At 35.0% G+C, this 25,458-nt stretch overlaps 1 protein-coding gene across 1 annotated transcript in view; it reads right to left on the minus strand.

Annotated features, from left to right (window-relative positions):
* Positions 1–27: 27 nt before the first annotated feature.
* Positions 28–25,458, minus strand: part of LOC117344306 (sodium- and chloride-dependent creatine transporter 1-like) — a 31,460-nt gene continuing 6,029 nt past the window's right edge. The window contains exons 5-16 of the mRNA XM_033907009.1: positions 22,284–22,428; positions 21,669–21,779; positions 19,925–20,057; positions 18,374–18,508; positions 16,961–17,064; positions 12,742–12,866; positions 6,801–6,913; positions 5,099–5,233; positions 4,036–4,138; positions 3,622–3,722; positions 1,511–1,681; positions 28–1,296 (exon numbers count right to left, since the gene is read on the minus strand). Of these exons, the coding sequence (XP_033762900.1) occupies positions 1,201–1,296; positions 1,511–1,681; positions 3,622–3,722; positions 4,036–4,138; positions 5,099–5,233; positions 6,801–6,913; positions 12,742–12,866; positions 16,961–17,064; positions 18,374–18,508; positions 19,925–20,057; positions 21,669–21,779; positions 22,284–22,428 (1,472 nt within the window). The 3' untranslated portion in view covers positions 28–1,200. The remainder of the gene's footprint in view (positions 1,297–1,510; positions 1,682–3,621; positions 3,723–4,035; positions 4,139–5,098; positions 5,234–6,800; positions 6,914–12,741; positions 12,867–16,960; positions 17,065–18,373; positions 18,509–19,924; positions 20,058–21,668; positions 21,780–22,283; positions 22,429–25,458) is intronic.

Genomic DNA, 25,458 nt, shown 5'->3' on the forward strand with positions numbered 1-25,458 from the left:
AATATGAAATTGTGTCTGACGTTTTGTTTAATAATGTTGTTCAAATTGTACAAAACTACCGACTAATTTCAAAGTTTATGAATGGCACGTGTGACATGTTCGTGAGTCACGTGATTATGCTGTCGTCTCTTTTGTAATCAGGCTATTTAAGATGGCTCAAAAAGGCGAAATATTAAGTAGATAATAGATAAATCGTCAGAACATTGCGTGAAAAGAGCAAGACAACTACTTTGAGTGTTGCCAGATCAAATATTGGACCATGGCCAGTGACAAAGATAACTGAAGAGAGAGGCTGTGCATAAAACATACGCCTGAGGGGCAGATAACCCATTGTGGAAGCATGGTCCTACAGAACGTTTGAGGGGCCGGTGAAGACGAGGAGAAGAGGTATGTTATTGGAAAAAAACTCTATGAAAATAGGTAAGCCCCAGGATCTAAAAGGGCTTTGAGGTTTCTTCTGCCTCTGACACACATTTTTATAAGGCGAGAAGCGAAGAAAATAATTGCGATACGAGAGGAAAATTGCAGGGAACGGTTGTAGAAAAAGAGAACTTTCAGTTGCCTTGGATGGAACCCGTTATTATAGGAACTTTTTTCCGTTGTAAATATTTGGATAAAACGGTGCATGCCTCGCTAAGATGTAATGATCTGCGGATGTTTTAAAGGGCACGCAGTTAGTATTATTTTCGTTTTTAAAATACCAATGCCTAAAAATGGGAAACCTACATGATGATTATTGTCCTAACCTTTTTCACTGTACTCGTTCAACACAGTAGTATTTTACACACACCTTACAACTCATATGATTGTATGCCAAAAGCTCCTACATCATTGTTATTGTATATTCACAGTTTCTGATCAGAGGCGAGATGAGAAGGCCGTTAACGAGGATGAATATTCCGGGTAATTTTCCCACATCTAGACTGAGGTCAGATTTTGCAAAATGCCTCTAACGGTAAATTACGGGGGCGATTAATAAATGTTATTCTCTCAGGAAGTGATAGGTACATGAATTTCTCCAATATTAAATTATATTTCTGCGTTAAAGTAAATTTTTGTGAAAATTACCTTCTTTCGTCGCTAATTGTTAACTCTCCGCAATCGTGTCCAATACTTATAACAATTCTAAAATCTTATGATGACCTTTAGTGAATACTTTGTCATGTCACGCCGTTACAATTATGAAGACTACTAGATATTCTAGAAATTGCGTGAATCATGTCTAGCTGTGTCAACTCCCCACATGTAGTGGATCTGATGTTTCTGTAATACCGGGGTGGTCACGTGTCGCCATCTCTGTAACATGGATACATAATTGTGATGGTATTTCTTATTTTGATTGCCAATACTCGTTACAGTGAATTTAACATCAACAAAATACTAACTGTACTCGCCAAATTCTCACCAGCATTATTGATCCCCCGCCCTAACAACTTCGCATTAATGACACATCATACATTATTTCGACGTATTTTTACAAATATAGCATTACAAGAATGAAAATGCATACTTGAATCAGCGATCCCTGTGAAGTAGCCATCTTGAATAAAGCGAAGACTGGAATACACAACATGGACGACAGAGCCAACATGACGCCGAATGCCTGGGCCCAGTCAGGGTACTCATAGGTTTTGTTATACTTCAGGGGCCGGAACATGATCAACTGTGCCAACAGCAGACCCTTGAAAACAACACAAAGGTACAAGGAAATAATTGGACCTGCCTTTTCTTCAGAATGCGATGAAATTTGCCCCAGTTCTATTTTAACGAGGACCTGCAGACTTAAAGCAAAAAGTACCATTAATCCAGTGTAAAACGGAATACAATTTATGACAAAATAGCAATTTACTATTTTTAATTAGACTTCCAAAAATAACAAAAATTATACTCCATTCGCGCCTATCACCGTTTGTACCATAATCATAAATGTGACGTCACAACGTCTTGTCCATTATAATTGTTCTTTCGTATTATATGTTACCTTATAACTTCAGAAAGGATTGATGATTTGGTTGAAACTTCGTAAAAAGTTTGCCTATTTAGTAATACAGGGCGGGATTGAGTTTTGGGTTGAAAGGTCAACTACGAGGGTCGCTGTGCTAAAAATAACCCTAGCCCTCACCCAAACACTTTGTCAAAGTTTGGTTTTCAGATGATAACTTCAGAAAGGATTTTGTTGAAATTTGATACAATTTTAGCTTGGTTCAATATTAGATACATTTTTCACCGATAACAAATATGTTTCTTCATACGATAATCCAAAGCATTACGCCACCACCTCATTTCAACAGTCATAAACATGCAGATGTAAATAAACTCAATGACATACTCTTCTCATTTTCTACATCATCTGCTTATTATATCATTGCTTTTCAATTGTCATGTCAACATCACCAACATCTCATAGTATACATCGTCAGTATGTCAGTGCTTTTGGTTATATCTATTATGCATTCTTACCACAGTATATATCATGTAAATTTCTTGCCTTCATTTTAATTCCTTAATAAAAAACCTTACAGTGTCAACAGTTAGATATTATGAAATTTAAAACCATAGTACATAGCCTTGTAGATATTATATTTCACAAACATACATTATTTTTTTGTACAATACCAGTGACAGAAAGGGGTATTCCAGTAAAACGTGTACCCAGCCCCAGGATTCCAGCTTTTGTTTAGTAGAACCACCAATACAATTTAATTTGATAAGTTACATAGAAGTAATACCATAAATATTCAACCAGTGACGGAGGTTATCTACTTTGGAGTACTCGGACCAAAAAAATATTTATGGTTACTTCCATACCAAGTCAAAAACTTAAACACGAAGCTCACCGTCACTGAAATAAGGTTTTCATCACAACATTCTCATTTCTCGATGGGTCTCATTAAATATTAAAGGAATGCTTGTTTAAATGAGACATATAAAAATAGAACTGATACATACGGTAGAAAACATTATAGTTACCAAACATAAAACCATTACATGCGTTAGAAAACATTTTATATATCATACAAATTACCGATACAAACGGTGGAAAACGTTTTCTACCACAATACGCTGTGCTATTCCACTCTCGAGCCATTTTATAAAAGTGCAGACTGTTTGATATACATGTATATATATTATATTCCACTAGTAGAATGTGGCCTTCGGTCTTTTGATTGGTCAAGAATTCGAACTATGACCCGAGCTGCAATTGTTATTGACGTCAAAAATACTCGAATGACGTCACATCACTGGGTCCCGCCCTTCACCTGTACACTTTATTTACATGCGCGAAAATACTTGGCCAAGTTTCTCTTTGATTCAAGCCGATATTATTGTAGTAGAAACAGGTCACACGACTCGTGATTTTTGGATATGGAATTTATTTCACACTCGTAAATCTGGTGTGTTGGTGTGTTTTTTTTTTTAAGTTGCAAAAACATTGCTAGATCTCTTGTCTTGTGTAACATACAAAAAAATGCCTTACTCGTGTAAAATAAATTCCATATCCAGCAACTACTCGTTGTGTGTAACCTCTATATATTTACCATAGATAATACCGATACAAACGGTCGAAACATTATATTTACTATAAACAGTATCGACACATACGTTCGAACACATATTTACCATACACAAAACCGGTGACAGATACTTCCAGCAGAAATGTAGGTAAGGGTTGATCCGTGATCCTATCATCATCTCAATAGCGTCGTAAAACTGGTCAGCACCTTGACAGTAAAAACAAAATCAGTAGAAATACAACATTCATTGAATGGAAAACATTACCTTGCGTTTAAAAAAAACAAAAAAAGGGTTTGTCACATCGAAATATATATTTCTGGACATTTACAATATTAAGATAAATTTTATTATTATCACCCATTTTATTTACACTGTACATTTCCAGTGGCATACAATGAATTTATTTCATGAATCCGGGAATTTGTTCATATTTGCATTGCGGGTTTGGTTCTCTCTTGAACATAACACAAGCAATGCTGGAATTTAAAAAATAGAATATAATGTTTCTTAAAACAATACCGAATATCCAGGCAATCGCCACCAACTCCCAGAAGACAGACCATAACAGTACCATTCCACTGGCGGCGTAGTAATCAAATAGCTGGAAGATGTACATCCCACCCTGAAAGATGTCGTTTTCTTATTTACGTACAGAGTGTCATATAAGTCTGAACTCATACAAAGTACAAAAAAATTAGTAAAAAGTATTTATATGGAAATCAAGAAGAATCAATAGAAGAGTTATCTAAGAATGGTAACATCACATCACAGAAAACTGTATGTAAATGAAACAGTACTACTTGTACATGTAAATGATAAATTCAATAGTTAATAATTGTATAACTTAAACATTGGTTTCTTCTTAATTTGAATACACCATACTGATTTCGATATAGATATATATATGTAATTTACATGTATAAAAAAGTTTTCAATTGATACTGGACGCCTGCCTTTCATTTTTAAAGCCGTCCTCCCTTCTATAATCTGATCCCGACCATAGGTATCCAGCAATGGAGTTCTGAATATGAATAACTTTGGTCAACAAAAGTCTTATCAGAAACCATATGACAAACAGCCAGGAGATAACATCTAATAGAAAGTAAAGTTCATGTCTGGTGTGAATTAGAATGATCGGGTTGAGTGACAGCTTGTGTAATATTCCAATAGGAGACTCATCTGATTCTCCTAATGACAACTAGTGTAATATTCCAATAGGAGACTCATCTGATTCTCCTAATGACAACTCGTGTATTATTCCAATAGGAGACTCACCTGATTCTCCTAATGACAACTCGTGTATTATTCCAATAGGAGACTCACCTGATTCTCCTAATGACAACTAGTGTAATATTCTAGTCGGAGACCCAACTGATTCTACTTTTTTTTCCTTTTTTTTTTTTTTGGAATGACAACTCGTGTAATATTTTAATAGGAGACTCACCTGATTCTCCTTTGCATTATAGGCGATTATGTTATCTTAAGGTTTTAAATCACACTGAAAATTGCTTTTGATCTTCTATAGATCTACAATTCAAAATCCTATATTGTATAGAAACCTTTGAATGAAGATAAAACCTACCCTTGATACTAGGGAAAGGCCGAGAAGGAAGGACAGGAGACAATAGGCCCCCACTAGCACCATCCGGCGATTCTTTCGTCTCATGTTCGGAAAATAATCCATGATTGACGAGATGACAGCTTCAACTCCAACAAACTTAAAAGACACAACATAGATCATAGCTAAGGAATTACTCTCGTTGGATTAAGAAATACGTTCATATTAATTTTTCCAGTCAATAAATATTTTTTAAATAAATGAACCACTAGTCAATCCCATAATCCTGTATTTCATATAGCACACGTCTTGATTTTGATTTGGATATACAAAGAAATGCCTTATTTAAAGCGTCACGTAGATAGTAGTAGCATTGCTGTATAAATATGCAAACTACGCATGTGGGTTAATGTTGCGTCCCGTTTTGTTGCTCATTAGTGTATTCATGTAAAATATACATTGTTGTACATTGTTGCAACTTGTACATTCCAATGACGTCACATTGTTTACAGATCCCGCGTTGTGTCTGCACTGCCTGACACGAAGGCTTCGTTCTGTGTTTTTTAATGTTTTTGTTAGTTTTCTGATAATTCAATTGATCAGGTATGATTAAACAACCCCAATCAATATGAGGTGTGATTGTAATTTTAAGTTTAAACCGCATGTTGCGAAAAATACTTCAACTTTCACTTTGTCAGTGCATTCGTGATCGCAGCTTCGATCGGCTGTCATGGCAACGACGAGGACGGTGGTTTCATCACAGTGACGAATTTACAAACTTGCATGTGTACAACCGAAAACTTCTAACTATACCCTATGTCTTTGGAAATCATCTGTAAATAATTAATTGAATTAATTACGATCCATTGCATTCGTTTATTAACGTTTGTTCGTTTCTATATGCCGATTTCGATACTTAAAACATTGAAGAGTTCCAATATTGGAGAATGAACATTAACACTTGCTCTATGAATCGTCCTAGAGCACCCGACTACCCTAAATCAATACTTATGAAACAGGTACGAGCGTGAAGGTAATTGTATGAGAGCAACGAAAAGTGCTGTACATTCTTACGAAAACGACAAACATCGTCAAAATTACTTAAAAAGTAGTCAATTAATCGGCATTTCTTCAATTAACACCAGTTTATAACGCCGTTATGTAACCATACTTGAATAAATAGAAGAATGTACAGCACTTTTTCTCGGTTTCTTAGCACGATGAATAAGTGTATCATATTTGTTTGTACGACAAAATACGTTGGTCGGGTGCTCTGGCCATATTTACCGACCAAGTGTTAATGTAGTCCTTCGTGACGGTCACGTGACCACGCGAGAACACGAGGAACGACGAAAACATCCCGATAAAGACGTTGGACACCTAACATTAAAATCCGATCAAAAAAACAAACAGAACTAACCGGGAAATCATTAAATATTGAATTTATATTAAAACATGATGTTTTTTGTTCTTTTTAATTATAAATGCAACATTAACCCACATGCGTATAAACTCTGGTGCTGGAATTCCACAAACTGTTTCTGGAATTGTACTTTCACATTTGGTATCAGATAAAATCCAGCTATAAAAAGATTAATACATATCAACAATGAACAGTTACTGTAATTATATTTGATACGTTTTGAAACATTAAATAATTAATGTGCTTTTGTTTGATAATTCAAAGTTTAAACTTTTACTGTAATATGTTTGTATTGTGACCTACATGACTGTCAAGCCCCAGTAGAACAATCATCAAAAAGAAAAGTGTCGCCCATAGCGGAGAGATCGGCATCTGTGTGACGGCATTAGGGTATGTAATAAAAGCGAGACCGGGGCCTAGAATGTAAAAAGACGGAATCTAAGCAAAAAACATCAAGGTAATACTGTAAAAATGAGCAGACGACATCTATACACAAAACATCAAGGTTATGCTGTAAAACATAGTAGACGTCTTCGACTGCTGTTGTCAGTATAAAAAGATAATTTTAAAAATAAACACATTCGATATCCTCTTTATAAACCATAATATAAATAATATATAAAGGATATTGAATGGTTTCCCGTTGAATGCATTGTTTAAGGACTGATCAGCTCAATTAAGCGTTTTCGGAGAATCTGTGCACGAAAAGCTAATGTCAAGTGAGTATTTTGTCATAACATAGTTTGAATAATTCAGAAATATAGCAAAATAACCCATCCTTCTCTCTAAGCTTCGATCGTAAAAATCTGCAAGTCTCCATGAGGAGAATACAAAGTTCACTCTGATTGGTCAATACGAAAAAAAAACAAAAAACAAAAAACGTTTATTTCATTTTTGCCAGTGAAATATAGAAATTTATCAAACAAATAAAACTTATATTTTCACTGCAGCGATGAGCAGTTTTTGCAGTGAAAATATAAGTTTTCCGTTTCTCACCAATGAGAGCGGACCTTTGTATTCACCTCTATGAAACCTGCCGATTTTTCCAATCGAAGCCGAGATTGACAAATTGGTTATTTTGCTGTATTTCTGAAATGTTCTGACCAGGTTTTGACAAAATACTCACTTGACGTTAGTTATCTATGCACAGATTCTCCGATAACAGCAGAAAACAATTAAATTGCGTTGATCAGTCCTTTCAAAATGGCGCCGTCAAGTTGACGTCGAGGAACGTCACAAAGCGATGACGTCATTACTGATTCCCGCACTTTTTGACACTATTAATTTTTCGATGTTTTTAATTTCGTTTTTAAGTATATGATAGGCAATAAAAAGAAAATTGAACGGTTTCCCGTTAAGTATAATATATATTTCACTCGTCTGACAGAATATTTCGATATTTTTCACTCGTGCTTCGCACTCGTGAAAATATCGATATTCTGTCATACTCGTGAAATATATTTTATATTAAACGGGAAACCATTGAATATCCTCTATATATTGTTACCGTAAAAACTGATATTTTCACTGGAAAATCATGTATTTTTACTGCTCATCGCTGCGGTGAAAATATGTTTTATTAATCATAATAATTCCTGTATTTCACTGGAAAAATGCAATAAATATATGTAATACACACAATGTAAAACCATGTGTAAATGTATACAAATATAATTGTGAAGGTTAAAAATATGATATAATTAAATAAGAATATATCACCTGCGTTGGCAACATCTGCTATTGGAAGATTGTGCTGTTTGGCCATGAAACCGAGTACGGAAAACACGGCGAATCCCCCTATCAGACTTGTACCACTGTTGATACACGATACCAGGATAGCGTCCCTGTAATATGATAATTAAAACAGGATAGCGTCTCTGTAATGTAAAAATTAAAACAGGATAGCGTCTCTGTAATGTAAAAATTAAAACAGGATAGCGTCTCTGTAATGTAAACATTAAAACAGGATAGCGTCTCTTTAATGTAAAAATTAAAACAGGATAGCGTCTCTGTAATGTAAACATTAAAACAGGATAGCGTCTCTGTAATGTAAAAATTAAAACAGGATAGCGTCTCTGTAATGTAAAAATTAAAACAGGATAGCGTCTCTGTAATGTAAAAATTAAAACAGGATAGCGTCTCTGTAATGTAAAAATTAAAACAGGATAGCGTCTCTGTAATGTAAAAATTAAAACAGGATAGCGTCTCTGTAATGTAAAAATTAAAACAGGATAGCGTCTCTGTAATGTAAAAATTAAAACAGAATAGCGTCTCTGTAATGTAAAAATGAAAACAGGATAGCGTCTCTGTAATGTAAAAATTAAAACAGGATAGCGTCTCTGTAATGTAAAAATTAAAACAGGATAGCGTCTCTGTAATGTAAAAATTAAAACAGGATAGCGTCTCTGTAATGTAAAAATTAAAACAGGATAGCGTCTCTGTAATGTAAAAATTAAAACAGGATAGCGTCTCTGTAATGTAAAACTTAAAACAGGATAGCGTCTCTGTAATGTAAAAATTAAAACAGGATAGCGTCTCTGTAATGTAAAAATTAAAACAGGATAGCGTCTCTGTAATGTAAAAATTAAAACAGGATAGCGTCTCTGTAATGTAAAAATTAAAACAGGATAGCGTCTCTGTAATGTAAAAATTAAAACAGGATAGCGTCTCTGTAATGTAAACATTAAAACAGGATAGCGTCTCTGTAATGTAAAAACTAAAACAGGATAGCGTCTCTGTAATGTAAAAATTAAAACAGGATAGCGTCTCTTTAATGTAAAAATTAAAACAGGATAGCGTCTCTGTAATGTAAAAAATACAAAAGGATAGCGTCTCTGTAATGTAAAAATTAAAACAGGATAGCGTCTCTGTAATGTAAAAATTAAAACAGGATAGCGTCTCTGTAATGTAAAAATTAAAACAGAATAGCGTCTCTGTAATGTAAAAATGAAAACAGGATAGCGTCTCTGTAATGTAAAAATGAAAACAGGGTAGCGTCTCTGTAATGTAAAAATGAAAACAGGATAGCGTCTCTGTAATGTAAAAATTAAAACAGGATAGCGTCTCTGTAATGTAAAAATTAAAACAGGATAGCGTCTCTGTAATGTAAAAATTACAACAGGATAGCGTCTCTGTAATGTAAACATTAAAACAGGATAGCGTCTCTGTAATGTAAAAATGAAAACAGGATAGCGTCTCTGTAATGTAAAAATGAAAACAGGATAGCGTCTCTGTAATGTAAAAATGAAAACAGGATAGCGTCTCTGTAATGTAAAAATTAAAACAGGATAGCGTCTCTGTAATGTAAAAATGAAAACAGGATAGCGTCTCTGTAATGTAAAAATTAAAACAGGATAGCGTCTCTGTAATGTAAAAATTAAAACAGGATAGCGTCTCTGTAATGTAAAAATTAAAACAGGATAGCGTCTCTGTAATGTAAAAATTAAAACAGGATAGCGTCTCTGTAATGTAAAAATTAAAACAGGATAGCGTCTCTGTAATGTAAAAATTAAAACAGGATAGCGTCTCTGTAATGTAAAAATTAAAACAGGATAGCGTCTCTGTAATGTAAAAATTAAAACAGGATAGCGTCTCTGTAATGTAAAAATTAAAACAGGATAGCGTCTCTGTAATGTAAAAATTAAAACAGGATAGCGTCTCTGTAATAAAATTAAATCAAGATAGCGTCTCTGTAATAAAAATAAAACAGAATAGCGTCTCTGTAATGGTAAAACTTAAACAAGATAGCGGTCCTCTGTAATGTAAAAATTAAAACAGGATAGCAGCTCTTTTATGTACCAAATTAAAAACAGGATGGGCGTCTCTGTAATCTAAACATTAAAACAGGATGACGGCCATGTAATAGAAATAGAAAAACAAGAGCTTACATGTAATATATGAACACGGGATAGTTTCCATGTAACAGTAATATCAAAACAAGAAAGCTTCTTATGATATAATATGAAAATAGCGTTTTTGTAGTGTGAATACTGATGCAGGGCAGTATCCCTATAATTCAGATATCAATACGGGGCAGTGTTCATGTTATTTAGATATCAATACAGGACAGTGTCTCTAATACAAATACAGGACATTGTCCCTGTTATTTAGATACTAAAATAGGACAGTGGTCAGTGTGCCTGTAATCTAGATTTGAATACAAAGCAGAGACCCTATAATGTTAATATTAATACAGGGCCGTGTTCCTGTGATGAAAATATCTGCACGGGGCAGTGTCCCTATAATTAAGATATCACTACAGAATAGCGTCCCTGTAATTTAGGTATTAGTAAAAGAGGGTGTCCTTGTAATTTAGATACCCATGCAGGGAAAAAATCCCTGTGATTTAGATATTAATACATGATAGCGTCCTTGTAATTTATATAACAATACAGGACGATGTTCTTATAGCGGCCCTGTAATGCAAACATAAATACAGGATGTTGTCCCTGTGTAAATAAATATTAAAACAGGATAGCGTCCCTGTAATTAAGATATTAATCCAGGACAGATATTACTAAATGACAACGAGTTTTTACCTCGTCTGTTATCTGATATTCTATACATTCGATGGTCAAGTGGGATACTCCCAGCCACAGGGGATTTCTGACTTTATCAGTGTAAGGCTGAAAAATTGCGATTGTCGTTAAAACAATAATAATGTGTTGTTTATTTTTTTATTTGTATTATGTGGTTTCGGTCGTTTAACTATATTAAACCTCTGTCACAATCTACCGAGTTTCGACGGCGTAGGCAAGATGTAGTGAACGTCTCAAAACCATTAGAGAAACAACCAACCAATTGAAAAAATAGATTTTTGAAACATCCCCTGGGTATAGAAAGTTGAGCCAAGGATAAAATGTCTGTCAGCCACTGATTGGCCAGTATGTTATGAAGTAAGAAAATAGATATGTGGCCTAATAGGTAACTATCCATAAGAAATGTTGATATAAATTTCGTAAGTCCGATTTAATTTTTTTCCAAAAGTTCAGGAGATAATAATTAACAGGTAAACATTTTAGATTTTTAAATTTGTTTACTGCGAAATTCACCCATTTACAAAATGGCTACCGTGGAGAATATTTGAGCGGAAGGACCCAACTTTTGCTTTTGATTATGTGTTATATGAGACCCTAAACTTTGTTATAAACCATAATTGTCATATTGAATTCAAAAATTTGAATGAAATACTCCAAACGTTACACTAAGTCTTTGAAAACAATCGTTGTTGTCCTTAGGGAATGGCTGAAACTTTTGATACATGAAAAATAACCCATCCTTCTCTCTAAGCTTCGATCGTAAAAATCTGCAAGTCTCCATGAGGAGAATACAAAGTTCACTCTGATTGGTCAATACGAAAAAAAAAAAAAAAAAAACACTTTTCCATTTTTGCCAATGAATATAGAAATTTATCAAACCAATAAAACTTATATTTTCACTGCAGCGATGAGCAGTGAAATATAAGATTTTGCAGTGAAAATATAAGTTTTGCAGTGAAAATATAAGTTTTCCGTTTCTCACCAATGAGAGCGGATCTTTGTATTCACCTCTATGAAACCTGCCGATTTTTCCAATCGAAGCGGAGATTGATAAATTGGTTATTTTGCTGTATTTCTGAAATGTTGTGACCAGGTTTTGACAAAATACTCACTTGACGTTAGCTGTCTATGCAAATATTCTCCGATAACAGCAGAAAACACTTAAATTGCGTTGATCAGTCCTTTCAAAATGGCGCCGTCAAGTTGACGTCGAGGAACGTCACAAAGCGATGACGTCATTACTGATTCCCGCACTTTTTGACACTATTAAATTTTCGATGTTTTTAATTTCGTTTTTAAGTATATGAAAGGCAATAAAAAGAAAATTGAACGGTTTCCCGTTAAATATAATATATATTTTACTCGTATGACAGAATATTTCGATATTTTTCACTCGTGCTTCGCACTCGTGAAAATATCAATATTCTGTCATACTCGTGAAATATATGTTATATTAAACGGGAAACCATTGAATATCCTCTATATATTGTTACTGCAAAAACTGATATTTCACTGGAAAATCATGTAATTTTACTGCTCATCGCTGCGGTGAAAAATATGTTTTATTAATTATAATAATTCCTGTATTTCACTGGCAAAATGCAATAAATATATATGTAATACACACAATGTAAAACCATGTGTAAATGTATACAAATATAATTGTGAAGTTAAAAATATGATATAATTAAATAAGAATATATCACCTGCGTTGGCAACATCTGCTATTGGAAGATTGTGCTGTTTGGCCATGAAACCGAGTACGGAAAACACGGCGAATCCCCCTATCAGACTTGTACCACTGTTGATACACGATACCAGGATAGCGTCCCTGTAATGTAAAAATTAAAACAGGATAGCGTCTCTGTAATGTAAAAATTAAACAGGATAGCGTCTCTGTAATGTAAAAATTAAAACAGGATAGCGTCTCTGTAATGTAAACATTAAAACAGGATAGCGTCTCTGTAATGTAAAAATTAAAACAGGATAGCGTCTCTGTAATGTAAAAATTAAAACAGGATAGCGTCTCTGTAATGTAAAAATTAAAACAGGATAGCGTCTCTGTAATGTAAAAATTAAAACAGGATAGCGTCTCTGTAATGTAAAAATTAAAACAGAATAGCGTCTCTGTAATGTAAAAATGAAACAGAATAGCGTCTCTGTAATGTAAAAATTAAAACAGGATAGCGTCTCTGTAATGTAAAATTAAAACAGGATAGCGTCTCTGTAATGTAAAAATTAAAACAGAATAGCGTCTCTGTAATGTAAAAATAAAACAGGATAGCGTCTCTGTAATGTAAAAATTAAAACAGGATAGCGTCTCTGTAATGTAAAAATTAAAACAGGATAGCGTCTCTGTAATGTAAAAATTAAAACAGGATAGCGTCTCTGTAATGTAAAAATTAAAACAGGATAGCGTCTCTGTAATGTAAAAATTAAAACAGGATAGCGTCTCTGTAATGTAAAATTAAAACAGGATAGCGTCTCTGTAATGTAAAAATTAAAACAGAATAGCGTCTCTGTAATGTAAAAATGAAAACAGGATAGCGTCTCTGTAATGTAAAAATTAAAACAGGATAGCGTCTCTGTAATGTAAAAATTAAACAGGATAGCGTCTCTGTAATGTAAAAATTAAAACAGGATAGCGTCTCTGTAATGTAAAAATTAAAACAGGATAGCGTCTCTGTAATGTAAAAATTAAAACAGGATAGCGTCTCTGTAATGTAAACATTAAAACAGGATAGCGTCTCTGTAATGTAAAAATTAAAACAGGATAGCGTCTCTGTAATGTAAAAATTAAAACAGGATAGCGTCTCTGTAATGTAAAAATTAAAACAGGATAGCGTCTCTGTAATGTAAAAATTAAAACAGGATAGCGTCTCTGTAATGTAAAAATTAAAACAGGATAGCGTCTCTGTAATGTAAAAATTAAAACAGGATAGCTTACCTGTAATGTAAAAATTAAAACAGGATAGCGTCTCTGTAATGTAAAAATTAAAACAGGATAGCGTCTCTGTAATGTAAAAATTAAAACAGGATAGCGTCTCTGTAATGTAAAAATTAAAACAGGATAGCGTCTCTGTAATGTAAAAATTAAAACAGGATAGCGTCTCTGTAATGTAAAATTAAAACAGGATAGCGTCTCTGTAATGTAAAAATTAAAACAGGATAGCGTCTCTGTAATGTAAAAATTAAAACAGGATAGCGTCTCTGTAATGTAAAAATTAAAACAGGATAGCGTCTCTGTAATGTAAAAATTAAAACAGGATAGCGTCTCTGTAATGTAAAAATTAAAACAGGATAGCGTCTCTTGTAATGTAAAAATTAAAACAGGATAGCGTCTCTGTAATGTAAAAATTAAAACAGGATAGCGTCTCTGTAATTAAAAAGTAAAACAGTATAGCGTCTCTGTAATGTAAAAAATAAAACAGGATAGCGTCTCTTTAATGTAAAAATTAAAACAGGATAGCGTCTCTGTAATGTAAAAATTAAACAGGATAGCGTCTCTGTAATGTAAAAACTTAAAACAGGAAAAGCGTCTCTGTAATGTAAAAATTAAAACAGGATAGCGTCTCTGTAATGTAAAAATTAAAACAGGATAGCGTCTCTGTAATGTAAAAATTAAAACAGGATAGCGTCTCTGTAATAAATATTAAAACAGGATAGCGTCTCTGTAATGTAAAAATTAAAACAGAAAAGCGTCTCTGTAATGTAAACATTAAAACAGGATAGCGTCGCTGTAATGTACAAATTAAAACAGGATGGCGTCTCTGTAATCTAAACATTAAAACAGGATGGCGGCCATGTAATAGAAATAGAAAAACAAGAGCTTACATGTAATATATGAACACGGGATAGTTTCCATGTAACAGTAATATCAAAACAAGAAAGCTTACTTATGATATAAATATGAAAAATAGCGTTTTTGTAGTGTGAATACTGATGCAGGGCAGTGTCCCTATAATTCAGATATCAATACGGGGCAGTGTACATGTTATTTAGATATCAATACAGGACAGTGTCTCTAATACAAATACAGGACATTGTCCCTGTTATTTAGATACTAAAATAGGACAGTGCTCAGTGTGCCTGTAATCTAGATTTGAATACAAAGCAGTGCCCCTGTAATGTTAATATTAATACAGGGCCGTGTTCCTGTGATGAAAATATCTGCACGGGGCAGTGTCCCTATAATTAAGATATCACTACAGAATAGCGTCCCTGTAATTTAGGTATTAGTAAAAGAGGGTGTCCTTGTAATTTAGATACCCATGCAGGGAAAAAATCCCTGTGATTTAGATATTAATACATGATAGCGTCCTTGTAATTTATATAACAATACAGGACGATGTTCTTATAGCGGCCCTGTAATGCAAACATAAATACAGGATGTTGTCCCTGTGTAAATAAATATTAAAACAGGATAGCGTCCCTGTAATTAAGATATTAATCCAGGACAGATATTACTAAATGACAACGAGTTTTTACCTCGTCTGTTATCTGATATTCTATACATTCGATGGTCAAGTGGGATACTCCCAGCCACAGGGGATTTCTGACTTTATCAGTGTAAGGCTGAAAAATTGCGATTGTCGTTAAAACAATAATAATGTGTTGTTTATTTTTTATTTGTATTATGTGGTTTCGGTCGTTTAACTAAGTTAAACCTCTGTCACAATCTACCGCGTTTCGACGACGTAGGCAAGATGTTGTTGAACGTCTCAAAGCCCTTAGGGGAACAACCATCCAATTGAAAAAATGGATTTTTGAAACATCCCCTGGGTATAGAAAGTTGAGCCAAGGATAAAATGTCTGTCAGCCACTTATTGGCCAGTATGTTATGCAGTAAGAAAATAGATATGTGGCCTGATAGGTAACTGTCCATAAGAAATGTTGATATAAATTTCGTAAGTCCGATTAATTTTTTTCCAAAAGTTCAGGTGATAATAATTAACAGGTAAACATTTCAGATTTAAAAAAAATTTTACTGCGAAATTCACCCATTTTCAAAATGGCTACCGTGGAGAAAAATTGAGCTGAAGGACCCAACTTTTGTTTTTGATTATGTGCTATTTGAGACCCTAAACTTTTGTTATAAACCATAATTGTCATATTGAATTCAAAACTTTGAATGAAATACTCCAACACGTTTACACTAAAGTCTTTGGAAAAACAATCGGTTGGTTGGTTCCTTAGGGAAAATGGCTGGTAATTTTCGGAAAACTTTACCACCTATTAGCCGTCTGACCCCAGGGCTACGTCCTTACGGCAAATCCCGGCATCAACGACAAGGTTAGTGAGGAGTGCATGCCAGCGCCGAGTTGAGCGCAGTCATGGTGAAATGATGGTAATAAAAATTTTCTCATTTTTTTTTCATTTTAAACGGGATGGTACAAAACGCACTGGAAACTCCTGCAAACACTCTGTAATTGCCCTGTTATCGCTCCGCCAGCTCTGAGGGACGGGACAGGATCGTCCAGGGAGCTCAATGATCGCCTTGGCACTTGCGTACAGTCTTCGCGGGTGCCCAGTAAAATAAATAACACACCGTGTAAGCACCGTTGGCCGTAGGTGCGCCATAAAAGCGCGGTAGAGAGCAGTGCTATAGGACATCTTACAGTGCTGCTATGGAGATCCTACGGCTTCCTACTACCAACATTTTAGAACGCGTACTTTGCGTTCTAACCCACTGAGGCAAATGGAGATGCTCCGCACTGCAGCGGCGCTATAAGAGACCCTACTGAGCGCACTTCAGCATTCTCCATTTTCAATGAAAAGTGCGTGATTCCCGTTAGAACGGAACCATTGTGCGACAGTGTTTTTAAGTTTAAGTAACTCATTGATAATTTCATACAATTATTCAATACACAACTGACGAATATGTACACCTGTTATGTTCTGTTTAATATTATGGATAATATTTACCTGTAAAAATTGTTTGTGAATTTATTGTAACTTCCAAGGGTAATTACTTGGTTGGCAGCGATGGCGTAAGAAAAAAAAACTTGTGTTCCACCGTCCATCCACACCTGTTAAAATTTCCAGAGATAATTTGTCAAAATCCAAAAACAACAGGCAAGTTAAAATCAAGTCTGTCGATGTGCAATGACAACATCTGAACAAAACCATACATATCTCGTAAGAAGCAACTATCAATAAGTAGACAGACATGAGCTCGATTTCATTTCCATGTATTTTGGAAACCTTCCCGATTAACTAACGATGTAAGTATGACAACAATTTCTTGCAGCGTGTCATTCATTTCGGACACGTATTTTTTAATGTAGTAGAGTGATTTAATGTAGTTTTTAATAAAATATATAAAACATTGATGCTGTGTTGTTTTGTTATATATATATACATGTATATATATGCATGTATAGAAGACAAGTATAGAGTATTTTACCTGTAATATGCCCTGAGGGAAGACCCCGACCAGGTGAGTATGAGCTCATGTGTATAAATGTGAATGTCTTGTGCTGTGCCGGTTCTGTCCAGTTCTATCCAGTTTTTGGTCATGTGCACGTGTTTGAAACCTGTTTGTCTATTTATATAGTTAATTGTGTTGGTCAGTTCGTAGGTGTGTCCGTATTCTGTAATTTGATTGGTCTTAGTGGGGTCATAGTTATTGGTACATTCAAGGGTGTTTGACGCCTAACTTCAGAGGAAAGAAAGATTTTGAAGGGAACAGAACTAATTTCTATCAGTTACAATAAGGAAACAAGAATTTATTGGCATAGTGTATCGGAGGAGAGCGTTTGATCAGTGTAAAAGTCCTAGCCTACGTCCAGTTAAAACTACTAGTGCCTCCATTCCATAGATGGGGGCGTATTCTGAATGACAGCACGACTGTCAGCATGGATTGGAAAGTGGAATAAAAGAAAAGAACCCTAAGGCACGTTTTTGCCATCCTTAAACATGAGTCTGCTACATTAATGCAAATATATATATACACACACACACACACACACACACACACACACACACAAAAAAAACCGCGCATATTAAATGAAAATACAACAAAATAATTACTAGGGAAGCTTTATAGCCCAAAACTGTAAAATAAAAGTTAAAGAATATTGGGTAACCTTCATAGTCCAAGATTGTTAAATAAATATCATTAACTATTTAGATAGATTTATATTTCAAGATTGTGAAGTACATATTAACTAATACTGGAATAGATTTACGATCCAAGAACGCTGTATGTATGTTTCGATATACCTAAAATAAAGAAGTACAGTACTCTCTTTATTTTATTAAATGCGACAGACAAAATATATCAAAATATTAAAGGCATTATTTAAGATCAATTGTATACAAAAATAAAATATATACCTGTACATCAGTAAGTCGTGACAAGTCTGGTTTAAGGTAGTACACTATACCCTCTCTGGCGCCATCTAGTGTCAATCCGCGCACCAACAACACACTCAGTATGATGTAAGGGAAGATGGCCGTGAAGTATACAACCTTATCAATACAAAATGACCTCTACAAATACTCTTCCTGGTTAATACAAACGTATGGTATTCACGATATCAACCAAAATGTCTGTAAAATATTGAATTTGCGACTTGAATCTAAATGGATTAATAATTTTATTAACGAAAATGATATAGCATTTTTAACTCCAGAACAGTGTGTTTGCAAAAACATTAACAATGCTGAACACGGCGATGGTTGACTAATAAAAAAAAAACAGCCAACCACTCAGGCTGCACCATGTCCGACGTTAAATTGTAATAATGATCCATCCACTCAAGCTGTACCATGTCCGACGTTAAATAACAACAATGATCCATCCACTAAAGCTGTACCATGTCCGACGTTAATTAATATCAATAACCCATCCACTCAAACTGTACAATGTCTGACGTTAAAGAATAACAATGACCCATCCAGTCAAACTCTACAATGTCTGACGTTAAATAATAACAATGACCTATCCACTCAAACTGTACAATGTCTGACGTTAATTCATAACAATGACCCATCCACTCAAACTGTACAATGTCAGACGTTAAATAATAACAATGACCTATCCACTCAAACTGTACAATGTCTGACGTTAAATAGTAACAATGACCCATCCACTCAAACTGTACAATGTCTGAGGTTAAATAATAACAATGACCCATCCAGTCAAACTGTACAATGTCTGACGTTAAATAATAACAATGACCCATCCAGTCAAACTGTACAATGTCTGAGGTTAAATAATAACAATGACCCATCCAGTCAAACTGTACAATGTCTGAGGTTAAATAATAACAATGACCTATCCACTCAAACTGTACAATGTCTGACGTTAAATAATTACAATGACCCATCCACTCAAACTGTACAATGTCTGACGTTAAATAGTAACAATGACCCATCCACTCAAACTGTACAATGTCTGAGGTTAAATAATAACAATGACCCATCCAGTCAAACTGTACAATGTCTGAGGTTAAATAATAACAATGACCCATCCACTCAAACTGTACAATGTCTGACGTTAAATAATTACAATGACCTATCCATTCAAACTGTACAATGCCCGACGTTACAGAATAACAATGACCCATCCAGTCAAACTGTACAATGTCCGACGTTAAATAATTACAATGACCCATCCACTCAAACTGTACAATGTCTGACGTTAAATAATAGCAATGAGCCATCCACTTAACATTTGCAATGTCAAATGAAAAAGAATAGTAATTAACCATCAACTTAAGCTGTACAATGTCAGACGTTAAAATATACAATGAGACATCCAAGCAAGATCTACTATGTCAGTCCTTTAATAATATCAATGATCCATCCGCTGAATCTGTGTAAAGTCGGACGTTAAATAAAAGCAATTAGCCACCAACTCAAGCTGTGAGATGTCGCACTTACCTTGCCCGTCCATTTGACGCCTTTCCACAGGCAGAAGTAGACAATTACCCATAAAACCAGTAAGGATAGGGCTAGCTGCCAGACGATACCGCCTCCATCTGTGATGTCATTGGTCAACTGTAGAACCCCTCGTCTGTTGACAGCAGAGCCACATGTAAATACATACGATCGTGAATAAGTAAAACAAAGCAGGCCGTCCCAGTTATGTCATAGTGCCATGTCATAATGACGTAATACATATGTGTAGAAACACTTTAGTGACATTCTCAACTAAGTACGTCATGTAATTAGCATGGTAGTAAAAAGTAACTATCAGAGTTCAGCTGTTGAATAATCGATCTCATGTTTTGCAATCAAGACTTATCCCTACATGTTGATTATGGTATTAGTACAGAGACTCGATTTCTCATAGCGTTTGGAATAGCATAGACATGTGACCAGAAGTGTGGAAAGCATGTGCAATCAGTCAGTTCATTTTGTTAATAGACGATATGGTACTTCGCAACCAGTGCTCAACCTTTCACGTGCAGTTGCATTCTCTGAAAGTCTTTACACATACATACCTACTAAAAAGAAAGCAATATTCAACAAACGCTAGGTTATTCCTAATTTCCTTACGAACTGTACAGGACAAAACTATCTAGTTTCAGTCTTGATCTGTGACGAGGAAGATGATATAAAAAATATAAGAATACCTACATAATGTTTAAATTGTAGTTCAAATTCATATATTTACATTCTGAGTGTTGATTCTTTATATGAACATACCAATTGAAAACAACAAACATTAGACCATGAAAACAGTATGAAAACATCGTTTCATATGCTGATTTTCCACACATTACACAGAAACAAGAGATAATACTATACATAATACTTAAAACATAGTTCTACATTTTCATCGAAAAAACCTTAACCAAAACCCGAGGAGCCTAAGATCAGATGTAATTTGCTTAACCAGATGTTACGGGTTAGTAAAACCAGATGTTACGGGTGGGTAAAACCAGATGTTACGGGTGGGTAAAACCAGATGTTACGGGTTAGTAAAACCAGATGTTACGGGTTAGTAAAACCAGGTGTTACGGGTTAGTACAACCAGAAGTTGCGGGTTAGTAAAACCAGATGTTACGGGTTAGTAAAACCAGGTGTTACGGGTTAGTAAAACCAGGTGTTACGGGTTAGTAAAACCAGATGTTACGGGTTAGTAAAACCAGTTGTTACGGGTAAGTAAAACCAGGTGTTACGGGTAGGTAAAACCAGATGTTACGGGTAAGTAAAACCAGGTGTTATGGGTGGGTAAAACCAGATGTTACGGGTTAGTAAAACCAGTTGTTACGGGTGGGTAAAACCAGATGTTACGGGTAAGTAAAACCAGGTGTTATGGGTTAGTAAAACCAGATGTTACGGGTTAGTAAAACCAGTTGTTACGGGTAAGTAAAACCAGGTGTTATGGGTTAGTAAAACCAGATGTTACGGGTGGGTAAAACCAGGTGTTATGGGTTAGTAAAACCAGTTGTTACGGGTTAGTAAAACCAGGTGTTACGGGTTGGTAAAACCAGATGTTACGGGTTAGTAAAACCAGTTGTTTCGGGTTATTTAAACCACATGTTACGGGTTAGTAAAACAAGATGTTACGGGTTAGGGTTTAAAAAATTAGACGACACCCATATGCATTCACCAATCATTTTCCATATTGAATTGTATTACAGAAAATACAGAAAAAATGATGGTTGAATGGTCTTACTCCCAAAATTCCACAGCTGGATCAACATCGTTCCCAGAAGTAACATTTTGGTTCAACAGAGATTGATTGGTAGAGTTGGTTGTGTTGTGGTCTGTGTCAAAAGAAGCACATCTAAAAAAGTAGAAATCGTTCCATTTCAACATCAGATTGACAAGATTATTGCTGATTACTTCTCTGTCATCCATCTGTATATGATATTTACCGCTCAACAACATGTAAACAAAAGCATCAGTATGAAACTCAAATACAAGACGATAATACGCAGCTATCAAACGGAAACATAATGCTTTTATAAAGTAAATGTGTGCTTTTAACACCCCTTACTGTATCAGGTCTGGGTAACAAGAACTTAAGAAGCGATATTTCTTGCGAGAAATGGTCCCAATTAGTACTACAAAACGAAGTACAAGAAGCAACATGAACAAATAATATACAAATAAATGTTTGGCCTACATATGGAGACAAAATGATATGATACCAAGAGAGAGAGAGAGAGAGAGATTTCCTAAGGACATAACAGATGATTTCTCTGGCAAAGTTGTAGATACTATTTCAACTAGCTAGGTCTTTGCTTTTGTGCAGAAACATCACAACCTGGCAGGTTACACTATTTACCTGTGCGTGTTCCAATCGTTGTTGCAGTTAGACCAAGGCAGTACAGATGTTAAACTTAACACGAAGTAGTAGCCAGCCCAAGCTAGAACCATGATGTAGTAGATGTTGGTAAGGAAAATCGTAACGAAATTTGCTAATCCTATTCCTGCAATATAAAACAAATTCGTGGTATTCGTGGAATAAAAGGTTGTGATATATATTTGTAATCATTCAAAACATCATGGCTAAAACCGTTTCTGGTGAGCTTTTGAATCCCCGAGGTTTGCATTTACCCTATATGCCGAAAGAGATTATACAGAAGAATGTCTCAGGTTAAGATTATACAAATGATTTGATTTCTATGTTGGATACTGGGCACCCCCTCCTCTCAAGGAACCTTTGTACTAAATATGGAGACGATTTGCTAACAAGAATACAAGTTATCGCACGGAAACAAATGTGTGAATAAATTTATATTTTCAGTAGCAGATCATGTGACCTCTTACTTATAAAACTCAATTGCAAATCCAAGCATCTCCTCTCCACGCGGGGAACCAAGCAATATGTCTCCCCGAAAATTACCTGGAGGGGGGGGGGGGGGGGGGGGGGGGGGGGGGGGGGGGTCATAATAAATGATTATCATTTATTCGATTTATTTCCATTATATATTATTTATATCATTAATTATTTATATCAATAATTCAAGTAATAAAGTGATATCAATACGAATTTTTGGTATAATTTATTCATTAAATAATACCACAAATTAGAATTCATATATTTTATTCACGAATTGGTGATATCACAAATTGTATATTAATAATAAAACGGTACTGGGGGAACAGTCTAATCATTGACAGCGAATAACAAGGAAGGTCTTTGGCAACAGGTCCTTAGGAGTTGTCTGCTAACCTGCGTATTTCTATGTTCCCAAGTGCCAATGAAACAACTGTTCAATATTATTCAATAAAATTGTATCTTTTTTTATTTGTGTTGAATAAAACATCAGTTATACCAATTAAAGATTTTTCCCAGTCGCCATATGGACATTTCACCTCAACAGTAGAAGCCATATTGAAAAACAAAATGGCGTATGAAATATACTTTGCAGTTATTGCATTGTTTGTGTACTTTACACTTAACACATAGAGATACATTTCGCGATATCTAGAAACTTGTTTTTACAAGCTACTTGTCATTTACGAAAGGGTAAAAATAAAGAAATGTACCATAAACGAAAACTGCGTTGTACATAACAATGTCACATTCTCTCTTAGAGGTTACACCGCAACACTTTTGTATTTTACAACACCGGTTGCGTTGTCATCCTTTTTCCCCCAGACATTACAAATTATGCAGTATTTTCTTAAACGGAATGTATGGTGGTTTTATTATGATTGGTATTGAAAGAGTGTTTTTATACTGAAGCTCCATCTTTCGTTCCTTTTTATACATATTATGTAACGGTTTCGTTTCGTCGAGTCAAATGTGTTCAACCTTGAGCAACCCTAGGTTCAGGGGAATATTCGCGGTTGCGTCCCGTACTGTCAGAAATACCAAGGTACCACACGGGTACCAAGTGAGCCTACCAGCCAATGGCTTCTATAGACTAACAAACAATTACAAAACGCCTGAATTTATACTCAGCTGCCCTACAACGAAAATTGCGTGCAGAGTCTAATATGCTAGATCCTGGCCTAATGCTATAGGAAACGTAACCAATGAAAATACATATATGTAAAAATATTGACCAATGACTAAGGGACTACCAGCGGAAGCAGAAGCGCGTCTACATCCGGTAAAATATACAAATCTGTGGTCATGTCACTTACGGAAAAAAATACCATGAAGTATGACAGAATGTCAGAACTATTACGAACGTAGCCCATATAAATGTAACACAGGTACGTTAATAACCACCCAGAGACCCCGTGTATCTATAGATTATAACACAACTATAGCTTTTTAACTAGTAAAACCTATCCCCGCTACACATAGTTAAAATACATGAACGAGGTTTTTTACCCAGAAGCTTGGTCTTTTAGGTTTTATACAGTAACGACGTATTTATCTGTGAATGTTCTGACTATTTTCCTTCTTAACCTTCACCGGTCAGTAAGATATAAACACAAGTTAGGCTCGGTATTCGAGCACTTACAAACCGTTCAATATTGATGAATGGCAAGGTATCTTACAAGCAATGAACTGGTATATCTCCATTTGGCTTACATTTATCCTGACAACAGAAGCATTCAGCTATAGCAAAAACTGACCTTTAAGTGGCAGTACAGAACTGTCATGGACTTTTGTGTCATGGGCTGGATATTTTATAAGTGCCGCGGGTAAATCACGGGTTATCGATTTTTGTGTCGATTAATTGTTGGCCTTGGAAAGTCACCTGACCAAATAGTACACGTTTCAAAAGCCTGCCTTCTGGATATTTATTATAAATAAGCTCGTTCTCGTCCATCGTACAAACGTACATAGATGAACGTGGATTTGTGGTATATTACCTTATAAAAACCACATGTACAGTTGGTAGAGACATTTACTGAGGATGATGGTAAATTAACACATGTCAAACAGTAAGTTTGTATTGATAAAGAGCGCCTACTATGATTCAAACTACACATCAAGTACATATAAATACAGTGGACTCTGTCTAAACTAGACACATTTGGGACTACAAAATAAAGCCGGTTTGTAGAGAGTTCCGAATTGTAGAGATTCTACTTTTATCTCGATGTTGAATGCAAAAAAATGAATAAAAGATATACTATAAAGATGTCATTGTGCATTATTCACGCATATACAAACTTTGAATTGAATAGCAGAATTTAATTCAACACTGGCAATATGACAACATGACACTATGTGTATTGAAGTACGTTACATCGGTTGAAATCGGTTGTATTAAGAGGCTTTCCACTGAGCCCGAACGATCAACCGATCTGACACTTTCTTCAATTGCAGATTCCTCAATCTGAAGAATTAGCCTCAATTTCTAATTGGTCCATAATGTTGGCGGCTGTCGCGAGATCCATGTTTGTTAATAATATATACGGAGTAATACAAAAAGTATGTCGTCATCATCATCTCAGACTTCCTCATCCAGGTACGTTCATGTAGTGATGTCCGCGAAGGGGAGGCCAGCCAGTATGAAACATTTCTTAATTACGATACATTTACAAACACG

Source organism: Pecten maximus, chromosome 15, assembly GCF_902652985.1.
Source record: "Pecten maximus chromosome 15, xPecMax1.1, whole genome shotgun sequence".
Taxonomy (NCBI): domain Eukaryota; kingdom Metazoa; phylum Mollusca; class Bivalvia; order Pectinida; family Pectinidae; genus Pecten; species Pecten maximus.